Raw genomic sequence first — 21,619 nt, 5'->3', positions numbered from 1 at the left:
TTTGCAATGTGCAAATTGTGAAAGTGGCTTCAGAGTCTTACCTACTCCAAGAAAAATCAACTTGCTGATCACTATTTTCTCTGAATACAACCTGATGATCAATATTTTCTCTGAATATCACCCCACCACCTATTCTTCCTTGTTCTAAATTCTTAACTCGCACCTTGTATTGTAATTTGAATATATTTAATCTCAGCATCACATTTACATACTCATACTTTTCCATGTATCCCCCTTCACTTACACTTTGTAAAACTGATAAGTGCTAGTCAGTTCAACTCTACCCAAAGATTTGTTTTCACAATGTAATGCTTTCCTCTTTCCCCCTATCCCCTGCTATACGAGTCTAGGTAGCTCCTTGATGTTATTCCAACTGCTTTCCTTCTGTGTTTTGCAGGGCCATGATGATATTGTATTCTGTTGGCTCATTGTCACTGCTGCAGCTATTCATGTCCATGAAACACACTCACAAACTGACAAAGCCAACCTCACCTTTTGTCTGCCAAACAAAGATATATTGACGTTAATAAGAAATTTTTTGGCTTCCTTCAACAAAAGAGTTGAATTTGTAACTATCTTGTGTGAAATGTTCATAGGCTACAAAACTAAGTGTAGCATCCAGACAACATGGTCATTACAATCTATCTCCAGCAAAGCTAAAGCATGAAGAAGAAAAGGGAAATGCAGGGTGCATGTGATGTACAACTATGAACTCTCATCCACTGAAGCAAACAGCTTAATCAAATTTGATTTACTTCAACAAACAATTTAAATCTAAGACCTTTATAATATCTGGGAATTCAAAATGTACTGATCTAGGATTGTTTATCTAGTTATACTATGTACTAGAACTCTAGAATGAATGTAGTACTCTGCATTGCTGTTTAGGTATTATTAAATAAATAAACAACTATTTATTCAACTGCTAAAGCAATTACATGTATTGATGCAAGGCAACGTCTGGTTAGAGTACTTCTTTAGTGCTTGTAGAATCTTTGGAAAACAATATTGTATATAGCCTATTTTAGAATAATTGGATGTGGGTAAACTAGGGGAGTTATCTAGTGTGAGAGGTCATCTCAGCAGATCCAGGGAGTAAAGAGGAAAATGGATGCTGTCAATTTGTACAAATGAATTGTTGGTTCTGACTGTTTTCACATTTTCAGGTTTCATAGAGTAAAATACTTTATAAGACTCCAAAAGTAAGATAAAAACTTTAAAAGTTTCTCCAATGTTAATCGTACAATATCCCACTTTCACCTTGCTAGGTTATTGCATGTTTCGCTTGACTGAGATGTTTTGTTTCTTCAACACACTCTAACTTCGATGACTGCAGCTTAACAGTCCAATCTATCAAGTTCTTGGTGTCTATTTAAATATGTCTTGTTCTATTGAGGTTTATCAACACTTAACACTGTCCCTTTGTCCGAAGTTAATAGCACACTCAAGCAAGCCTAGGGATATGCTTCAATAAAGAAATAGCAGGATTTCTTAGTAATGTATATTATTGTTTTGTGAATTAAATCCTAAATTCAATAGCGTATGGTAACAAAATAGGACTGCATTTGTTTCCAAGTCAACGTTGCATACTGGTCGATGTATCTTGGCTATTCAGTTACCTATATGGCACATGTATTGATTGACAAAAGAAGTAATTATTGATTCTAGCACTGGAGATTAAAGAACACCTAAAAAAATCACTCATGATTTGCAAGCCAAAATAGTATTCACTGCACATAGTTATCATGCATGTGGCTTAAAAAGACAGACAAGAATAATATTGACTTAGTTGCTTTAAACTGTGGGATGGGGACTGATATTTGCAAAGTAAAAAGAAATAGACTAGCCCCAACCAGAATTTCTTGGAATCTTTTCAAAATATTTTTTATTCTTAGTCATTATCTTGGTCATTTGTTTAGTTCACTGCCGTAGGCATGATAACCAGTTATTCAATCATTTGCAAGTTGTATAGTCTCTTTAATGTTTTGTGGTTTCACGGGACCCTGGTTTTCAGTTTCTTATATTGCTTCTGTTGGCTTTCAAGGAGCCAGGGATTTGTGTGTCAGCAAACTGCCATAGCTACATATAACCATTATTTGAGAGCTTATTTTTGCAGCCTGCATGTAAACAAGAGTTAGGTGAGAAACAGAGTTAGAATAGATATCAGTATCAGTGATTTTAGTATCAGACATACTTCATGTTTCCTTTCTGTAGCAACACTTTTGATAGATACATTATGTTTTTCATGTGTGTCCTATTAGGCATAACAAGAAAACGTGAAACAAACACGGATGGTGTTTGTGATTAACGATAGTCACATTGGCTTGAGGCAGGGATGGAGTTGGCGGGTCTTGCTAACTGGATGCCACTGCTTACTTTGCCTGAGCATAGCACTGCTGCCTCACTAGGTTTAACATGTGGAACGTTGTCTGGCCCCTTGCCTGGCACCTCTAAGCTCAGATGAAAGATGACTCTGCCCAAAAGCTATCTTTTATGTCCAGACCTGGTAAAATCTTTAAACGTGAGTATTATTCTAGTGTGTCTTGAATATACCCTTTCTGCTGCTTCTCAATAAATAGAATGTATCTGCGTTACCAAATACCGCGAGACAGACTCCATATTTACTCATGGGCATTGCATTTGTTTTCAACACTTAGGTGCTCATTGTTGGTTGGTTATTATTAGATGTGATCATTATCACAGCTGTTGGACCCCGACACCGAGAAGCTTGGTATTCATCAGACGCAATAATTATCACCCATAAAAGATATTTTTTACTGCGTCAAAAACAGCTTGTTCTGGTAAACATTAGCTATTTCCCCTGATAAATATCAGCTAGTCTGGCTTTCCAATATTTATCACAAAACTCATAATTCCAATATATGCAGTCCCAGGTGTTACTGCACATGGTGGAATTTACAGGTACACTCGTAATAAGGGCCTTAGGCTTCCACTGAGGCCTTTCTAAATCATATGTATAACTACACTTACCGTGTTCTCTGTTCCTGATTTTAGACAAAGACAGCTAGAATTATGGAAGTCTATGTGTTTGCTTCACTATGTGCTATTGTCCCAGTTTGTTCAATGACAGTCAGTTGAAAAATGTGAGGAAGGGTTCGAAGTCAGCAGGGTGGAAATTGATCTAAAGACTGCAGAATGTAAATAAGACCACCCAAAAAGAATGGTAGACACCATTTCAGTCTCTGATATATCCGAGTCTAATATATATATATACATATTTTAATTACTTTAAATTGACATTTGCATAGCACATGTTTGCGCTGAATAGTCCCGTCTCTAAGAAGTCAGAGTAGACAACAGCAGAGTGGGTTACCAGTGAAATTGCCTCCAATGACAAATGGAATGACGCCTCCGGGCCATATCCGCTCAGTGCGCGAAGTTGCAGCTCTTGGAATGCGATTCTTCTCACTTTTCCCTGAGGTCTTTTTGATCACTTTTTCTCTGGTTGCGTTCACTTTCTCTGCTTCTACATTTATACGTTAAATACCAAAATAAAAAAATTACGTCATTGTAAATACAGAGCATCCAAGCAGCTCGCAGTAAACAAAACGAGATGACAACATTTCAGAGTGCAGATGCGCTAGGTTAATTGGGGTTCACGGATCCCAGGGGGAGCAGTAATGAGGTGAGCATATCTTTCAATGGTTAGCTCATAATGCCCCGTGGACATACACTGTCTAACCTGGAATTCTCCTGATGACAATGTAACAGCTTTAAGCCTATCACGACGGGCAGCCAGAACATGGTAAGGAGGAGTGGTCGAATTACTCATCGGTGCTGCTGTTTTACACCACCTATCATGTTTACTAGTCTTCAAAACAGCAGTGTCCCAAGCACACTGTAAAAAGACGATAAATTATGTAATTTATGGGCAGACAAAACTGCATGCCCTGCTCAGAATGCAACCAAAGTATATTGTTCTGACCTAGTAGAACCATTTATTGCTTGGTCAAAGTACTGTGGTTCACTGTATAATAATGAATATGCTTTGCTGTTGTGGTCTGAACGCCCCTTAGGACATCTACGAGCACAGCTAGTTTGTTTACAGATTCCTCAATCCCATCACCCACATATCAATAATCAATTCATAGCTAGGCCTCTTTATTTTCAAATGCGCAGCCACTCACTAATGTTTAGTGAAACCTTCTTGCCCAGTAGTACAAATGTAAAAAAAAATCTGAGTCGGACTAGAGCAAAAAATAGGCCTGGCCACCAAAATAAAAGTGTAAAGTGTCCCCTATTAGCGAACCAGATTGCTAAAAAAAGTGGCCCACATCGGCAAATCAGGCCAGTTTTGAATTTGTAAATTCACGATGCATGGGTATTTTGCAAGGGATGAGAAACTGCATGCGTCTGTGTTTGCCTCGGGCCATGTTTGTAGTAATAATATGAAAACCAACAGTAAAACACCTGCCAACGTGACAATAAAACAGCCCAACAACCGTAAAAATGACACAACCTACAAACTGATTTGTCAGACCAGCCCATTGCACACAGTCTGGTTGCCCAAAACGCCAGACAGACACTGAATGACGTGTATCCTCTTACCTGAGATGTGGCACAACTATCCAAACAACTATCCACGGTTACAAGACACCTTATAGCCAAGTATTTATAGGCAACTCTGCCCATTCGCCTTCCTTGCAAATTGGCAACACTGGCATCCCACCAGTTGTTTTTTTAATCAATGGAAGAACCCTTATTCACGCACGCCATTAAATCGCAGCTCTATTCTACGTATATCTTAAGTGGCCATAGAATGAATTCTTAATGAAAAAACAGTGCTATCCTCTGCGAGTCCCACCGCCCAAAGCTGCATTGCGGAGCAGCGAAAAACCTAATGCAGCAGCGACATGCAGGGACGCGCAAGCACAGTAGTGTGTAAAGACCACCCATACCCAGTGGGCTGCACACGCTTCCTGGGATCTGGTGGCACAGTGTTCCGTGGACACCGCGGCAGACTGTCAGGCCACGGGAACAGTTCACATACCTGACCCAAATCTTCTTATCCGTGCAATAAGCTGATAGAGCGCCGCTCGTTTTTTCAACAGATCCCGGTCTTCAAGGCCACCTTGAAAAAGAAAATGAGAGCGGTGAGGGGAGGAAACGCGCCGAGACTTTCTTTTAACACAGTGACACACTGGAAAGAGTGGAGAAGTTCAGGATATGTCCTTGCTTTTCATAGGGAAGAAGACAGTCTTGTTGTCTCGGAGGCTCATGAGCGATGTTTAAAGATAAATCAGACACAGTGATTGGAGGATTTTTTGAAATATGATGCAAAAACAACCACGGGATCTTGCTTCGTTCAGACAAATCAAGACACATCACGTTATCACTAGTTAAAGTTTTTATTTTATGTCTAGTGTGATCCAAAAACCACAGACTGATTGACCATTGGATGTCGCTCATCCAATGAGTGCTAATACTGTTTTTTTTTACATTTTCGTGGAAGGAATATACCCAACCATGATTAACAGGGCAAAATAAAATAACAATAAAAGGAAAACAGCTGAACCTCTAATCGTTTCCCAACTCTACGAATTAAATGATGTTGTATAGACATTTCTTGATGACTAAGAGGAAAAGGAGCTAAGCCACCATATTCGGCATTCATTTTAAAACCATCTCCAGTGCATTTCTGTTGTGCTTCTTTTAAAGATTTTAAAGAGCACAAAGAGGAGTCTAGAAGTGCCAGAGCACTTTACAAGTGTCTCAGGTGCACGCCCGAGGGCACGGATGCAAGTGGGATCATGAAGAGATGCATTTAAACCATGTACACGTCACGACAAGAGTTGACATGCTTTTTGCAGGTAGACTATAACATGTTCACAGTGGTATTACCAAACACTTGCAAAACTCGCATTTAAAATAACAAATAAAACTATAGTACAAGAATATCAGTGGTATACGGGAAATGTTTAGTTATGTACACTTGTTAAATTTATGTGGACTGTATGGAATATTGTCCGCCGCTTATAAAGGTCCACCAAAGATGGTCACATTTGCCAACATACGAAATCACATTTTAGGACACCTAGGAGTGCTCAGGAACTTATCAGGAAGAGAGCAAGAGTTAGATTTGAGTTAATCAATAAAGTGCTTGATAGGGATGAAAGTGAGAACAGGGTTTATAACTACATAAAACAAAAGGGCAATGTTCAATTATTGTTAGGCTGTGGAATCGCTTTGTAGCAGCGAGATAAAGGGCATTCCGACAGTCTACAGACTGAAAACGCAGAGAAAATGAAGAACTGTGTCACTGCCCTCAGAACACATCCGTCTTGATATTCACCAGCCACACTGAACTTTATTTTTTATGTATTCAGCTTTTTTTTTTACATAACACTTCTAGTACATTTTTGTAGTTTACGGATTGCAATAGTCACACTGTTGACGCAGAAATGCAATCACTCCCCCAAGGAATATCCAAATCGATTGTATTGGAATGTGGCACAAATGGCAGCATATCAATGCTGCATGTGCTTAATGTGAAAGAGGGCATATTCTCATCGCCTGTCCTCACGGTTTTATTCCATTTTCCCAACTATGAATCGTGGCTGCCTGTCTTGCTTACTCTCAGCAGTGACTAAGTAGAGAACATGACTTGGAGATAGCCTAACAGGCAATGAACACCAACATAGTGCGATTCCTCCACTAGCCGAGCTTTTGCTATACCACAAGGTTCACACCCACCTCAATTTTCTTGTGAACAATGGAGATGGGTGTCAAAAAAGTGGGTTTAAAATAAGGTTGTCTTTAGAACTTAAAGCTAGTTAAGGTTCTAAACTTAGAAGTTCCATCTTGTACTGAAAGCCTTCCCTTTCCCTACAGCCCCAATTACAGAGAGATGTATTGTTTTCTGTAGATTGGACCTTGAGGGTTTGAGAAAATTGGCCTCTGATGATAAGTGTTTCCTTAATATAACAATCTTCTCACTATTATATTTCCCTGATGTAGATGTAAAGGCGGTTTCCTTCTTCAACAGCTTCACCCACCAGTATCACCTTATTGGATGTAAAAGAGGTCCCTCAAACGCTACTCTACTACTAAAACATTAAATCACTTCCTCTAAGGGAGGATCGGGAACAGATGCTTTTCCAGTTTCCTGTCCTGATCACCAGCGTCCCCTATACACCAGACCCCCCGCCCCCACCAAACCCCTCTCAGAGTTTGTGCTTCATATTCATGAGAGGTACAATGGCAAACAGTCAGGTCACCGAAGGTAGGTCCACTGTCCATTTTTGCCAACACAGGAGCAGTTATGAATGAAATAAGGTAAATATTTCATGGGGTGAGGACAATACTGGATGCGGGAAACATCTCTGTTGGAACAGTATATTTCGCACCTTGGTTTAAGAAGTATTGAGTACCCAGGTTTCAAAGGCAGCAACCTTGATAAGAAACGTTTCAAAAGTGCTCTTTAGGGACCACTTTATACATCCTTTTAACATTGTAAATACATATCTGACGTGATGAGCCAATACAGTAAGCTTCACTGGATTGTTCTATTTTTCAAAGCCTGGTTCTAGTACTAAGTGTCAGAGCCCCCTTTATAAACCCAAGTCCCACAAGTTTGATTTCCTCTGGCTACTCCAAATATCCTGATGCAAACTCTAAAAGGTATAGCACCCTGTTGCCGTCTAATGGTCCTGAATAGGTCGTAAAAATGAGCTGCCTTCTTTCTGTAGCCTAGCCCTCGCAAGATCAAAGTACATATCCGGTAATGGAGCAGCTGGCCTGGCAACCTAGGAGGAAAGCTTGTGTACTGAAATCCTGTCACACAAGACTAGGAGATTGCAAACATTATGCACTCAGCAGACTGAGAACATTCCAGCAAAACACTGATGCCTTTGGCCCCCAGATGCCTGAGAGCATAGGGAAATAGGTGTCTCCCATATCTCCTCCTATAGCTCACTCATATGCAGAGAACCACAGTGAAATGGATTCATTCCATAAAAGGTTATACATAGAAATTGTAGAAAAGAGAAGAAAGCAATCTTCAGTCTCCTATGATCTCTCTCTGGCCTTCACCGATTATTGTTGAAATCTGCCATCATCCTTAATTTCCTGTCAGGCATTGGTTTCCCTATTGTCACTCTGATGCCACCCCCTCACTCCCAGACCTCAGCTTGTTGAATCTCTAGTTTCTAAGGCTGAGGCCCAGGTTTATGTGCACATAATTGGTTCCCTTCAGCAATGATACAGATGGGAAAATGGCAGAAGTGAATGCTACGCAGAGGAACTGCCAGTAATTAGGAAACACTCCCACCTGTCCACGGCATCCACCTGTCCATGCTGGCCTAGATTGGGCCCATTCTTCTTTATGAAACTCTCAGAAGCACAACAATAAACTACAATTTGCCCAAAACCACAACGTTCATACAATCCACATGTCAACCTTAAATGAAGACATCTATTCATTGCTGAAAGTTCAATACTGGGTATATATTCATTGTATAACAAAATTCAAAGTTATAACAATCTTCCATAAAGTTTACTGGAAAACTGTTTTTATACCCAACACAATTTCTATGCTAAGAGACTCAAGAGTGCATACATAACAACAACCAAGAAGACAAAGTTAGGGGCCACACGGTGAATGGCTAAAGAGTGTCTCTCTTAAACACTCTTACTTGACCATAGAAAATTAAGTAACTTCAAAAAATCTTCAATAATTTCAATGCAAATCTTAAAACAAAATGCTTAAAGAAATTCTGTTTACCTACGCAGGAGATCATGCACGCTCCTAGTTTCATCTATGCATGCATACATGAATGATTAGGGCAGATTAATTGCTAAATGTATAAATGAATAAATACATATTTACCAACATACAATAGAATACATACATAGAAACAATACATAGTAAAGGCCCACAAAACCTCTGCTTTCAATTTTGTGTGCATGGAATAACTACATTAATTGGATTATCCAACAGAAGCACACACGAATATCCATAAAGATGAGGTCGTCTGGCTGATCAGCGTCTGCTTGTGCATTGAAGCTGCTTAGGTCTCAGATAAGACCCTGCCACTCACCATCAAATGTATTTGTTTACATTCTAAAAAAATGTTAATGAAAAGCTCAGCCAAACCCATCATGATACCATTAAGAAGATCTATAGATAGTGATTTACATCCCCATATAATATTTATACTATTTCTAGGGAACTTTCATTAAGAAAGTAGCTAATTTTCGCCTTTGTGGCAGCCTATGACTCACCAATAAAGGCAGTTCGGTCCTGATTCAAAACCATTGTTTTGCATTTAAGGTATTTATGCAACAGGGTTCTAGTATGATAAATATTTTTCACTTTTCAAGAAAGAGCAGGAACAAAGAATAAAAATCTTCGTCAACTGTTTTCCAAACAGATTTCAGTATGTGTGAAAAGGTTGACTTTTAATGACCTGCAGTGGCCTAAAATGGATTACTAGAAATCTGTAACCATTATTTACTTCCTCACTTGGTGCCTCATGCTCCTCTGCATACATCTTCTCACCAGCTTCAGCACCCTCAGTATGCTCTTCTACGACCAGAGAGCCGAATAGGTCACCTTGGTTCTCACCTAATTTGTGTCTATTGCAGTCCTCCTGCCTCTATCTCACTGCCTCTCTGAAGATGCAGGAGCGATGAATGGACTACATATTGACAAGACATGCACTATAACTGCAGAGTAGACCGTTTCTATTACCTCCTGTGTTAACACATGTGGAGTCCCCACTCCCCCCAGCACAATAGTGACACAATATGCAAATATACGCTTCTGTTCTGTTTGGTGTAAATGAGCTATCATCATCCTATTGGTGCTTTACAAGTAAACAATGGCAATACTCTGACAGCCGTGGTGAGTCAATGACTGTTCTATATAATAGAAAGATTTGAGGCTGAACAAATTTACTGGAGATACAGTCGCTCATGAGATAGGAATTGCCCATCCTGTATCAGTAAAGTCTGGCACTCGCCCCAGACTACTGTAAATATATCCGATTTCACGCTGTACATGAATATGAATTCAATAATGAAAAGCACTTGATGTTCTACGTGTACTGTAAACTGAAACCAACATATTGTTCTAATACCATCTGTTAACACTGCATTAAAATGTCACTGAAACGATGCAGTGGAGAGGCTGGATCTCAAGGAAGAAGTGTACCATATCTTCCAGGAAAGGGAAGTTTCAGAATAGTATTAATAGTGCTTAAAAATAGGACTTGCGATAAAAACGTATGTTTGAGAACCTGAACCAAATCTGCAATTAAGCCATCGGGGAAGACACATTTTTGGATTTTTTGGAAGAAAAGTTTATTTTTTGAAATATACAATAAATGTTTTTGGTCAAGTAAGTCAATCGGTTGATTTAGCCCTGAGAACATCTGAACTGGAAAAAGCTAGAAATGAAAGTTTGAATGTTAACGCCAATGCTCAACTCTGGTGCTACAGAGACATAATAATTAATGTAAGTAGAACTTCCACATCCTGCCAACAGTAGCATTTCTATATCGCTAAGCATGTCTTACTAATCGAATTTAAAAACAATGAGGCACAATTAGTCACATTTCACTAAAGTTATCCATTCACAAAACACAGGGAAATTATTTTGATATTCGCTCCACTACTCCTACATTAGAACCAACTTTTGTGGGAATGTCAAACAATCCCACAGACCTGACAATTTATGGACATGTTTCACTTTGTGAGGAGGGGACAGGGCCTCGAAGGGTTTGTGACTTAGTGCTGATTATAGCCCGAGGCACTTTTTAGTTTACTTTTAGTTCACAGCTTCCCCGCTCCAACAAAGCCCTGGGGGATGCATACCCAGTAATGGAAATTGCGCTCAAAGCATTTAAAAATTAGCTGGAAACCTGCTCTCTACGGAAATTGTTTGCACACTGTGTGATATCAGCCCCTCTCCAGGTGTGATGGGAGCCGATGTGTGAATTGGAAGGTCTGAATCCCAGGAGTACTCCTGGAAATCAATGTTTGCATAAACTTGTGGAGTACAAACATTTTTAACTGCTATGCATGCATTTGATTGCTCTTTTATCAAAATCACTGACAATCCATTGACTGAGTCAGAATTTCAACAAAATGGAAATTCGCCAAAGAGCAACATTGGACAAATATGGCAATACGCACCCTATAAACCCAGAAGGTAACATCATTGCTTTCGGAACTTAGTTTAAAATTATAGGAGCAGAATAAATCACAAATGGTATTAGAAAAGGCAAATCAATCAAGTTGCCCAAAGCAACTTATCTATAACTTTATATAAATCTCCCCAACAATCTGTAAACCATTTTTTTTTTTTTACAAAACAAGCGCTGCAAAAGACTGACTTTGTCACTGCAGACATTCTGGCTTTGACAATGTTTCTTCCCAAAGATGTTAAGCATCAGCAAAAAAAAAAAAAAGTTTGATGATTTGGACAAATGTATGCATCACACACATGCACGCAGGCATCATGATGTTACAGTGGCCAAGCATGATGGTAAATATGAATGTGTGCATCACCATACATGCACACACATACGTGATGATGAAGCCATTGTTTTCAGTTTTTATATATTTACCATTCCAAGATGGCATCCATCCAGCATGGAGTAGAACATTTCAAAACAATAATAAAGTGTGTGCAAAAGTCTATTTTGAGAAAGGAGCAGTGCGGCAGAAAATTGCAAATTCCAGGCCTCCAAAAAATATTAAAAAAAGAAAGCAAAAAAGAGAATATGGTTGCAAAGGGGATGGGTGGGATACAAAGATGGAGATGGTGGTGCAAAAGTAAATGCCACTAAGGGGCGAGAGCAATGGAGGGTATGGAGTGCAATAGACGAGCTAAGTGAGGAGATTAAATAACAAAATAGACACAAATGCCAAAGAAGATGTGGGGTAATGCAGGTGCAGAAATGGAAGGGGGAAGCAGCACACAGGGGAGAGTGTAAGAAAACATGTGCACTACCATGGTGTATTAAAAGCATGAATGTGAACAGTCAAAGGATACAAGCCATTCAGTTAAGGATGATAAAAAAGCTATGCTTCAGGGATGGAATAAATACAAGATGACAGAGGAAAGCCATTAAATAAGAAACAAGCAAATTAAAGTCAAACAATGATAAGCAATAGCTTGACCTAAATCCCACTTTTTGGTTTTGTCCATCACAGATCTTTTGACAACGGAGAGAGCTGCATATAGATGAGAACAGACAGACATGACAGCCTTAAGGTGGTCGGTCTCTCCCCAAACCTTTGGTATGCATGCTTAATAATTTCCTGATTACTTTTTGTTGGCCTCAGGGCTCTGAGCACTTTACCACTGCTGACCAGTGCTAAAGTGCATGTGCTCTTTCCCCTAAACATGGTTTGATTGATACATACACAATTGACATACTCAATTTAATTATAAGTCCCTAGTAAAGTGAACTACCTGTGCAAGGGCCTACTGGTGGGACTGCAGCACTGCTTGTGTTGTCATTTTGGTAACAAGAGTGGTTAATGTTTGGGCGGCAGCACCACCAAGCGCGGGAGACTGAGTCTAATCCTACGCTGCGTAACAGCTCTCAGCCTAACCCTTCTGGCTAGCTAGCAGCACCTCACAAGTACCAGAGAGTAGAAGTGATTTGTGGCAGCCTATTGCATGACACTCAGACACCTCAATGGAGTTGTGGTAGAGCGGATCCCATCCCTTTCTCTCAGACGTGCGAGCTCCACACATACAAGGACAGAACAGAAGCAGGATTTTGGTTCAATAGGTTTTATTGAAGCAACTGCATTTTATGTAGGAGGACATGAATGGCGATTAAAAGGATAATGAAACACAATGTTATGACAGCAGTAAACACAAGAGTAAAACACAAGAAAAGCCCACCATGTTGTCCTATTAGTGCATCTGGTATTCCTACCTGCACCTGTTCCTACATGAAAGCAAGTAGTAGTGTTAGCCCTAATCCGTCCTTCTGTTCCTGCGAAGTAAACCCAATCCCGATACCTGCCCTGAGGTTAAAAGAGGTCTGCTAGTCTGCTAGGAGTCCTCCCACATAGACAAAGAGAAGCCAAAAGATTTTGGCAGAAACTGCGACGATGTGCATCACATGATGGCAAACTGGCTGGAACGTCCCCTCTAAGATGTTGTGGGCAGTGTGATGTTACATATTTTCTGTGTAAGGTAGACAGTGTTCCCTTTGATCGGCAATACCCGGTAATCATCATGGGCAGCCCTGGGTTCAGCACAAGATGAGAAATGTCATGCAAAGAAACCAATAACAGTTTCTGTAAGGATGGAACACTGATAAAGGAATAACGAACATCTCCACTAAAATGAAGCGTCACTAAAATAACAAAAAGAATAAAAGTGAAATATATGGGTAAAAGAGCACCAGCCTCAGGACCAGGGGTTAATACTGTGGCTGTGTAAAAATGCTAAAATAACCTCATGCCAGTGTCACCCACTCAAGTAGCCCTTAAACATGTCTCAAGCCTGCCATTGCAGAGCCTGCATGTGCAGTTTACACTGCCATGTCGACTTGGCATTTAGAACCTTCTGCCAACATTTAAACTCCCCTTTTATTACATATAAATCACCCCTAAAATAGGCCCTAGGCAGCCCATAGGGCAGGGTGCTATGTAATTAAAAGCAGGACATATAATTTTAAGTTTAAATGCACTGGTGATCCAAAACTCCCAAATTAGCTTTTCACTACTGCAAGGCCTACTGCTCTCATAGGTTAACATTGGAGATTTCTTATTACGTTTAATAAGCTGTAATTCCTAATTAAAAAGGAGTGGATATATCATGTTTAGTACCTATGAAATTGTAATAATAAATCATCTTTAGTGGTAAAGCCAGATTTGCTCTTAGCCCTCCGGTCCTGCAACCTGTCATCAATAAAGGTCCAGGGCAAGGGTGACAGCTTGGTTAGTGCATACCCTCTACACAGTCACATACAAAGGGAGCTTAGGTCTGGCTGATGGGCCATCAATATGTTTATGGGCCATACTGGGAAGGATGGGAGGGAGGAGCTGGGCACAGCCTCTCACTTACACCTGAATAAGCAGTGTCCTGTTCCCACACAAAAGGCAGCTTATCCCCCTGTAGTGAGTCTGGGCAGAAAGAAAAGACAGAAACAAAAGACCTCTGTGCGTCTCAAAGACCATTCTTTGAAGTCACCCCCATTTCAAAGACACAACTGTGTCTAAGTACTGGACCTCTGACACTATCAACTTACTACACTATTGGACCTGTCAAGAACTCTGCCAGGAAAAAGGACTGCTGTACTGCTACAAGGACTGCCACTCTGGATTGCTGCTCTAGAAGAACTGCTTTTCTGCTGTGCTGCCCTGCTGCCTGTTACTCTCTACCCTGCTGAGGGAGGACTGGACCCATCTTGCTCGAACCCAGAGTGACTCCAAAGGCATGTTGGTTTGCCTCCTTTTGTAAGTCTCAGGGCCATCGAAGACTTCGAAGACTTCTCATCATCCTGCAACAGCGCTCAGACTTTGCTTGCTGCAAGTATTGTCCTGTAAAGTGATGCTAATCCAGTTCTGGGCACACTGCTGCCATTGAGCCAATCAAAACCGGCAAATATCCCTCGATGCTGATGCAGTGCCAATGAAGCAAGGATAGCAGCAGACATCACATCTCCAACAGCGCGGTGCATCAACTTAAGTTTCCAACACATCTCCAGCTTAGCGCTGCTTCCCACATCTCAGCTTCAACATTGACGCATCCAAGAACCAAGGTACTTTTTCAGCGGGCCAAGGCTGGTCCCTTTATTTGACCTTCACTTCATCGCAGTTAGCCTGAACTTTCAGATTTGACCCAGCATAGCGCGACCAGATTGCCCTAGTTGGCTCTATTTGCTTTTAAGCACTAAATTCTAGTTTAATCTTTAAAAATGAATATCTCAAGTTCTACCCACTGGATTTTTGTCATTTTTATCTTGTTTTGTTCATATAAATATAATCTGTTTTCCCAAGCTGATGTGGAGTCTTTTTGTGGTGTTTACACTGTGTTACTGTGTGAAGTGTTGCACAAATATTATACACATTGCTTCTTAGGTTATACCTGCTGGCTCTGTGCAAAGCTACCCAAGGGCGAGCACAGGTTAATTTAGGGTGTGTATCTGACCTACCCTGACTAGGATTCTCATTTCTGCTTGGACAAGGTGCACACCTCTGTCAAACAGAAACACAATTTCTACCAAGAACTAAAGCTACAGCTATGAATGTAAGTGTTCAATCGCAGCAAAATCGATTTTGGCAACCTCCAATAGACTGATTTTGCAGTTTCACAGAAAAAACAAAAATTACACTAAGTGGTACAATGCTGCTCTGTGTATGTCCATAATACCACCATTACTAGTAAGAAATACCACTTACATGTGGAATCACACCTTCACAACACATTGCATCCTACAGAGACAGCAAACATCAAAAGTGCTGTCTTATAAGCAATCCCAGCAGATGCACATTTCACCCAAATTCATAAGACTGACAATGCATTCTTGTACACATAAGAAATTATGCTGTGAAAGCAATCCATCTGCTGCACCTAACCACCACATAATAAATCATAGGTTTATTTTTGACACATATTAAGTACTTTGTGCTAAAACAATGCATCCATTGATTTCTATGGATTAAGACTATCTTTACTTTAAAAAAATTGTATCTTTGCTTATGTATGTTGGATGCTTGTTGTTTTGGTCTTGTTTGATTTAGATAAATATTGGCTCTTCTTCTAAAATGGCGTGGAGCCCTCTTGTGGTGTTTTTGCTGGGTTACTCTGTGTGTTTGTACAAATACTTTACACATTGTTCTGAGATAAGCCTGACTGCTTGTGCCAAACTACCAAGGGGGTGAGCATGGGGTTATCTTAGCTGTGTGACTCCTTTACCCAGAATACAGTGAGGGTCACTACTTGGACAGGGTGTAACCTGACTGCCAACTAGAGACCCTATTTCTAACATCTAGCAATAAAATTGATGAGTAACAACCAAAGACAAATTATACTTGTATACCTTATGACAAAGGGTGTCAGTTTTGGAAGATGTTCAATTGTATGAGACTGGTAGTAACAAAATCAACCTCTCTCAAAAGCATGTGAACCTGACATTCATTGCTTATGTAGGTCAAATTTCCAGGCACACTTATACATTCATGACTTCTTATTCATAGTTTACATTTGATGTACTAGAAGACTAATCAGGAGAATTGTCTTGCAACAATGTAAATAGTTTTGCTTTTTAGTTTGTTTATTGTGAATGTGGCACAAATTAAAAAGACTACTGAATCAAAACATCATGTAGAAGGCACCAACCCCTGTATGAAGGTTGTACATCACACATTAAGCACATTGTTTATGGAAATTCAAGCATAGTTTGCAGGTGACCTCATACCTGTGGTGTGTCCCTGTTTCTCACTTGAGTGTTGCGTGAGGTCAATCGTCCTGTCGATTTGAAACACACTCAAGTCTTCTTCATCTAAGGCAATATCTCCCCAAAAGGCAGCTGAAAAACATACATATTAATTAATTGCACTAAGGATCATCCAGAAGGAAATATATTTAATAAAAAACAATGGCACCCCACTGCAAAACACATTTTGCAAACTCATTTACTGCATAGCTCAAACCATATACCATAAAGTGCCTCATTTATTTGTTGGTTAGTGTGCTATATAAGAATTAAAAGCTATAGTAAGAGAGGCTGCATAAACTTTTTATGAGAGAAAGTCACTGAGCGATATGCTGAAATGTTTAGAAGTCAATTTGTGCTATTGGCAGTCTAAATGTGTTCATAATATTTGCAGGCTTAACTCCCAATATCAGACCTATAATTCAGATCAATGAAGGGAAATCTCATGGACACGTTCTAGTGGTGTGTGTTTAAAGACAGGTCAAATATCAGGGTTTGTCTTCTGAAAAATTGCTGCTTATTCTTTTAACATAGAGATTGGTGTTTACTTTTCTTTCTCTGACTGCAAACTTAGAGGATTTGTAAAGTGAACTGTCTGACAATCTTACTGAGGTACAGGGAGTATGAAAAGAAAGGCTGCAGGATGTCATTTCTTTCCTAACACACACCAACATTTATATGCCTGCAGCCTAATTGTACAAGTATTTCAAAATATTTGAGCAGCTAGGAAAGCACACTTCAAGCACGTTTTTTTGTAATTCTGGAGCATCATGGAAACAAAGATTTTAATAGGATCAAATTAAATCAAGACACTTTAACTGATGATGTGCAGATTATAAATATTTGCTGAAAACCTATATCCAGACATTATTGTTTGTGCGATAAAAGGTTTATCAGTAATCCTGCATATCAGTTCTAATTTTGTGTTGTAAATAGTAAATAGTATAAATAGTGTGTTACCACACCATGCTTTATTAATCTATTTGTGTCCTCCAAAATTTACCATCGGCTATATACCACACCCATATCAATTTCCTGCCAATGAGCATCGTTAGTTTGCTATACTTGTCCTTTGTGTGGCACTTGTAGTTTTCATAGTCCCTATGACTTCAGTGATGTAACATTGATGGCAGCACACCTATTCTAAAAATGGTTCAACTGGCCAATGTGATTTACGAACATATTTTAATTCCTGGCCCCAGTTTCTGGGAAGTTGTAAGGTTTTTTCTGGCATACAATTTTCCAAAAAGTGCTGACCAGAAGCACTTTACATCAAATAACGTTTTAGATAGTAAATTGGTGTCTATCTGGAATACTACCACAAAATAGGCTGAGGTCAAAATGACTGACAAATAAATCAAGGCATATAGTCACATTTGGATAGCCTTTTCTCTGAAGTTATATTGGTAGAAAGGTTGTAGTAACTAACTAGGGTTTGTTGTAATAAACGGTGGCAAAACTTAAAAAGCACTGGGAACTATGTAATGTATGGTCATCATTCAGAGATAATTTTCAAACAACATCATTTGAAAGAGTTAAAGTACAGAAAGCAAACAAGTTATATATATTCCCAAACTTGTAATAAAGTGCAAAGAAGTTTTGTGAAACGAGATTTTAGATCATCTGCATTGTTTCATGTTAATTTTTTCAAGATGTCTGTTCTTTTCTTCCATACATGCCACGGCACCAATTAACTTCCTCTGACGGATATGGCATATATACGTACAATGAGCAACATTAATATCTTAAGTCTGATTTAATTGTTCTTACCAATACTTGCATTGAGCCTATGCCTGGGGTTTGTACGTCATCACCTTTATGGGCAGCCTGCCTAAAATCTGCTACTATCTTTCCTGATTACTCCTCCTGCATTAACAACAATCATTGCATTCTTAAATATTGTAGTGATCCCAGGTAGCATATGCGGTATATGATTACTTTATGCCTTTCTGAGCATATGACAGAGTAATTACTGGAGATTAAGGCATCTACAGTCATAACAACATTCTGAAGTGATTTTTTATGGCTATCTATGGTTTTCTAGAAATAACTTTATGATTTATCGGGATTGACATGGTCCATACAGCTATAATTTCTTGGTTTCATTAATGGTAGCTGGGTCATGAATCCAATGTCTATGTGGTACTATAATGTTATTTTTCTTACACAATTTGCAGTGGATGAGACAAGCTATATTGTTGTGTATGCCTATAAAATAGACTTCTACCATTAACAATTCACTTTCATTTGTCTGATTTACCTGTCTTTCTCTATGCATGCAGGAAACACTTTTGTGTTTGAGATGGTGCTCTGGGCAGCCATTATTAGAGTCTCATTTATGGCTTTCAGTTATACTCTTTTTGGTAGTTTTATGTAACCACCTTTGTGCTGCCGGCTTACACCTCTGTGATAAATGCTTTGATTAAAGTTGCTTGTTGCAAAGAGATCTTTCGGACCCTATTTGGCTATACAATGTCATCTAGATGCAAAGAACAGCTACATATACGCACTGTTGCCCCAGTAGTGGAGTGGATGAATTCCAAACTAAAAAGATGTGTATACATGCTATACAATGGATAACTCCGTGAATCAATTTTCACCAACTACATTGTAATTTGTTTTGTTGTTTTAAAGGTACTAAGGACGGAAGAGGACGCAGAAGAGGAGGGGGACAGACAAAAACAGTAGGAAGGGATTAAGACAAGGGAACCGGCAGATTACTGAAAGCGATTGAGGAAAGAAGAGAACATCGCAATGTTAAGATTAAAGATGTTAAAGAGAGTTTAGCCGGCATGAACAAAACCAGAAAAGTGAGCAAGAGTCAGGTGAAATGCTTCCATTTTCTTACGATAATGGCATTACTCCTAGTCCTACTCCCTCGCCTTCCTTTTAACCAATGAGGCCTCCTGCCTCCCCTCTAGACCCTCCCTTCCCCTTTCAAAAACCCCCCCCACCCTTATCCCCTCCTGTACAAAAACCAAGCCCAAGCTGCAACTCGGACAGTCCGTACCGGGAGGGTGGGAGGGAACGGAAAAGGAAGGCGAGGGAGTAGGACTAGGAGTAATGCCATTATCGTAAGAAAATGGAAGCATTACCTCCCGTCCCTCCCTCGCCTTCCTTTTAACCAATGAGACATAGCAAGAAAACACACAGGAGACGGACATCGAGTTGCAAGACCTTTATTTAATATCCTGCACCAAGAACATCCCAAACATTATCTCATAGAGGATAAGACCCGGTGACCTAACACCGACTCCAAACTACCCAAGTCCGACAGCCTATAATGACGCACAAACGTCGAAGGAGAAGCCCAAGTGGCGGCCCTGCAAATTTCCACCACGGAAGTCCCCTGAAGCTCCACCACCGTAGCCGCCATGCCTCTGGTAGATCTCCCCTGAATCCCTTGAGGAGGAACCACCTCTTTCAAGGAATAGGCCAACAGAATTAAAGATCGAACCCACCGACTCAAGGAAGCCGTGGAAGGTTTTTCACCTTTGCGAGCCGGACCAAAATTAACAAACAGTGAATCCCCTTTACGAAAAGGAGCCACCACCCGCAGATACTCCAACAAAACCCTGCGCACATCCAACGAATGCAAACGGACCTCCTCCCTTGAGGAGGGATTCGGACAAAATGAAGGAAGGATGACCTCCTGCCGGGAATGGAACGAAGAATTGACTTTTGGAATAAAGGAAGGTACCGGAACCAGAACCACCCGATCGTGAAAAATCTTACAAAAAGGAAAGGAACAAGCCAATGCCCCCAATTCCCCCAACCGACGAGCCGAAGTAATGGCTACCAAAAAGAATGTCTTCAAAGATAGATGGCGCAAATCACAGTCCCCCAAAGGTTCAAAAGGGGGCTCCGTCAACACATCCAAAACCAAGGACAGATCCCATGAAGGAAAAGAACGTACCGGGCGAGGAAATAAATTAACAAGCCCTTGAAAAAATCTCGGCATCAAGCGCCCTTCATCCTGAAGATTACGCCATGGTCCTCTGAATGCCTGAATAGCCGCCCACTGCACCCGAAGAGATGCCACTGACAACCCTAAATGAGCACCGTCCTGCAGGAACTGCATCACCTCAAAGATAGAAGCGCAGGTAGGATCTAACTCGCGACTTAAGCACCATGACGAAAACACCTTCCACTGTCTACCATAAGAAAGCAAAGTGGAACGTCTCCTCGAAGCCAGCAATGTAGAACTCAAAGCTACCGGCACCCCCAGACCTGTCAATCCCCGTCGTTCAACTTCCAGGCCGTCAAGTGTAACCTTCTCAATGACCCCAATGGGAGGCAGGGAAACTCCAGGGGAGACGGACAAAGAGGCAGAGGCCACATCCTCCCCTCCGCCATCAGCCTCAACAAGGGGAACCAATTCGCCCTCGGCCAAAGTGGCGCAATTAGGACAACCCTGGACCCCAGATCCCTCACACGTAACAGAAACGCCCTGAGTAGTTGAAAAGGAGGGAACGCATACAAAAGGCCCTGCGGCCAAGGACATGACATCCCGTCCACCTCCCATGCTTGGGGACATCGAAACCGGGAGCAGAAGCGATCCACTTTCGCATTCCCTACTGACGCAAACACATCCAGCACTGGAAGACCCCAAAGCCGAACCAGATGCTGAAACAGAGACTTCCGGAGAGAGAAAAGTTGAGAGGAAGGAATCACTCTGCTCAGCAGATCCGCCCGAACATTCACCACCCCCCGAATGTACGTAGACCTGAGAGAAGGAACCCACTCCTGAGCCCACACCAAAATCTCCCTGACTAGATTGAACAGAGCCCTTGACCTGGTCCCTCCTTGCCGATTGACATAAGCCTTGGCCACTAAGTTGTCTGTGCGAACCAGAACCGCCGAACCCCTCAGGGAATCCTGAAAATGGACCAGAGCCAGGAATACTGCCCGCAATTCGCGCCAATTCGATGACCGACTCGCCTCCCGAGGGGACCAAAACCCCTGAATCTGAGCCGACCCCATCCATGCTCCCCAACCGGAGAGGCTGGCATCCGTCGTCACCACCACGGGTCTCAGAGGCGATAAAGAAACCCCTATCCTCAGGTGGTCTGCATCCAACCACCATTGCAACTCTCTGTGAATCAATCCGGACCCTGGAACCCTGTCCTTCAGAGAACCGGACCCTGGTGTCCACCTTCTCAAGAACCATGTCATCAAGCACAGGAGAT

General features: G+C 40.9%; 1 protein-coding gene across 1 annotated transcript in view; it reads right to left on the bottom strand.

Annotated features, from left to right (window-relative positions):
• Positions 1 to 21,619, bottom strand: part of TLL1 (tolloid like 1) — a 519,202-nt gene that overhangs the window by 398,296 nt on the left and 99,287 nt on the right. Inside the window, exons 2-4 of the mRNA XM_069243956.1 lie at positions 16,413 to 16,523; positions 5,012 to 5,092; positions 3,335 to 3,487 (exon numbers count right to left, since the gene is read on the bottom strand). Coding sequence (XP_069100057.1) covers positions 3,335 to 3,487; positions 5,012 to 5,092; positions 16,413 to 16,523 — 345 coding nt within the window. The remainder of the gene's footprint in view (positions 1 to 3,334; positions 3,488 to 5,011; positions 5,093 to 16,412; positions 16,524 to 21,619) is intronic.

The sequence above is a fragment of the Pleurodeles waltl genome, chromosome 1_2, assembly GCF_031143425.1.
Source record: "Pleurodeles waltl isolate 20211129_DDA chromosome 1_2, aPleWal1.hap1.20221129, whole genome shotgun sequence".
Lineage (NCBI taxonomy): Eukaryota > Metazoa > Chordata > Amphibia > Caudata > Salamandridae > Pleurodeles > Pleurodeles waltl.
Note: the sequence above shows the minus strand (reverse complement) of the source record. Positions and strands in the feature narration are given on the sequence as shown.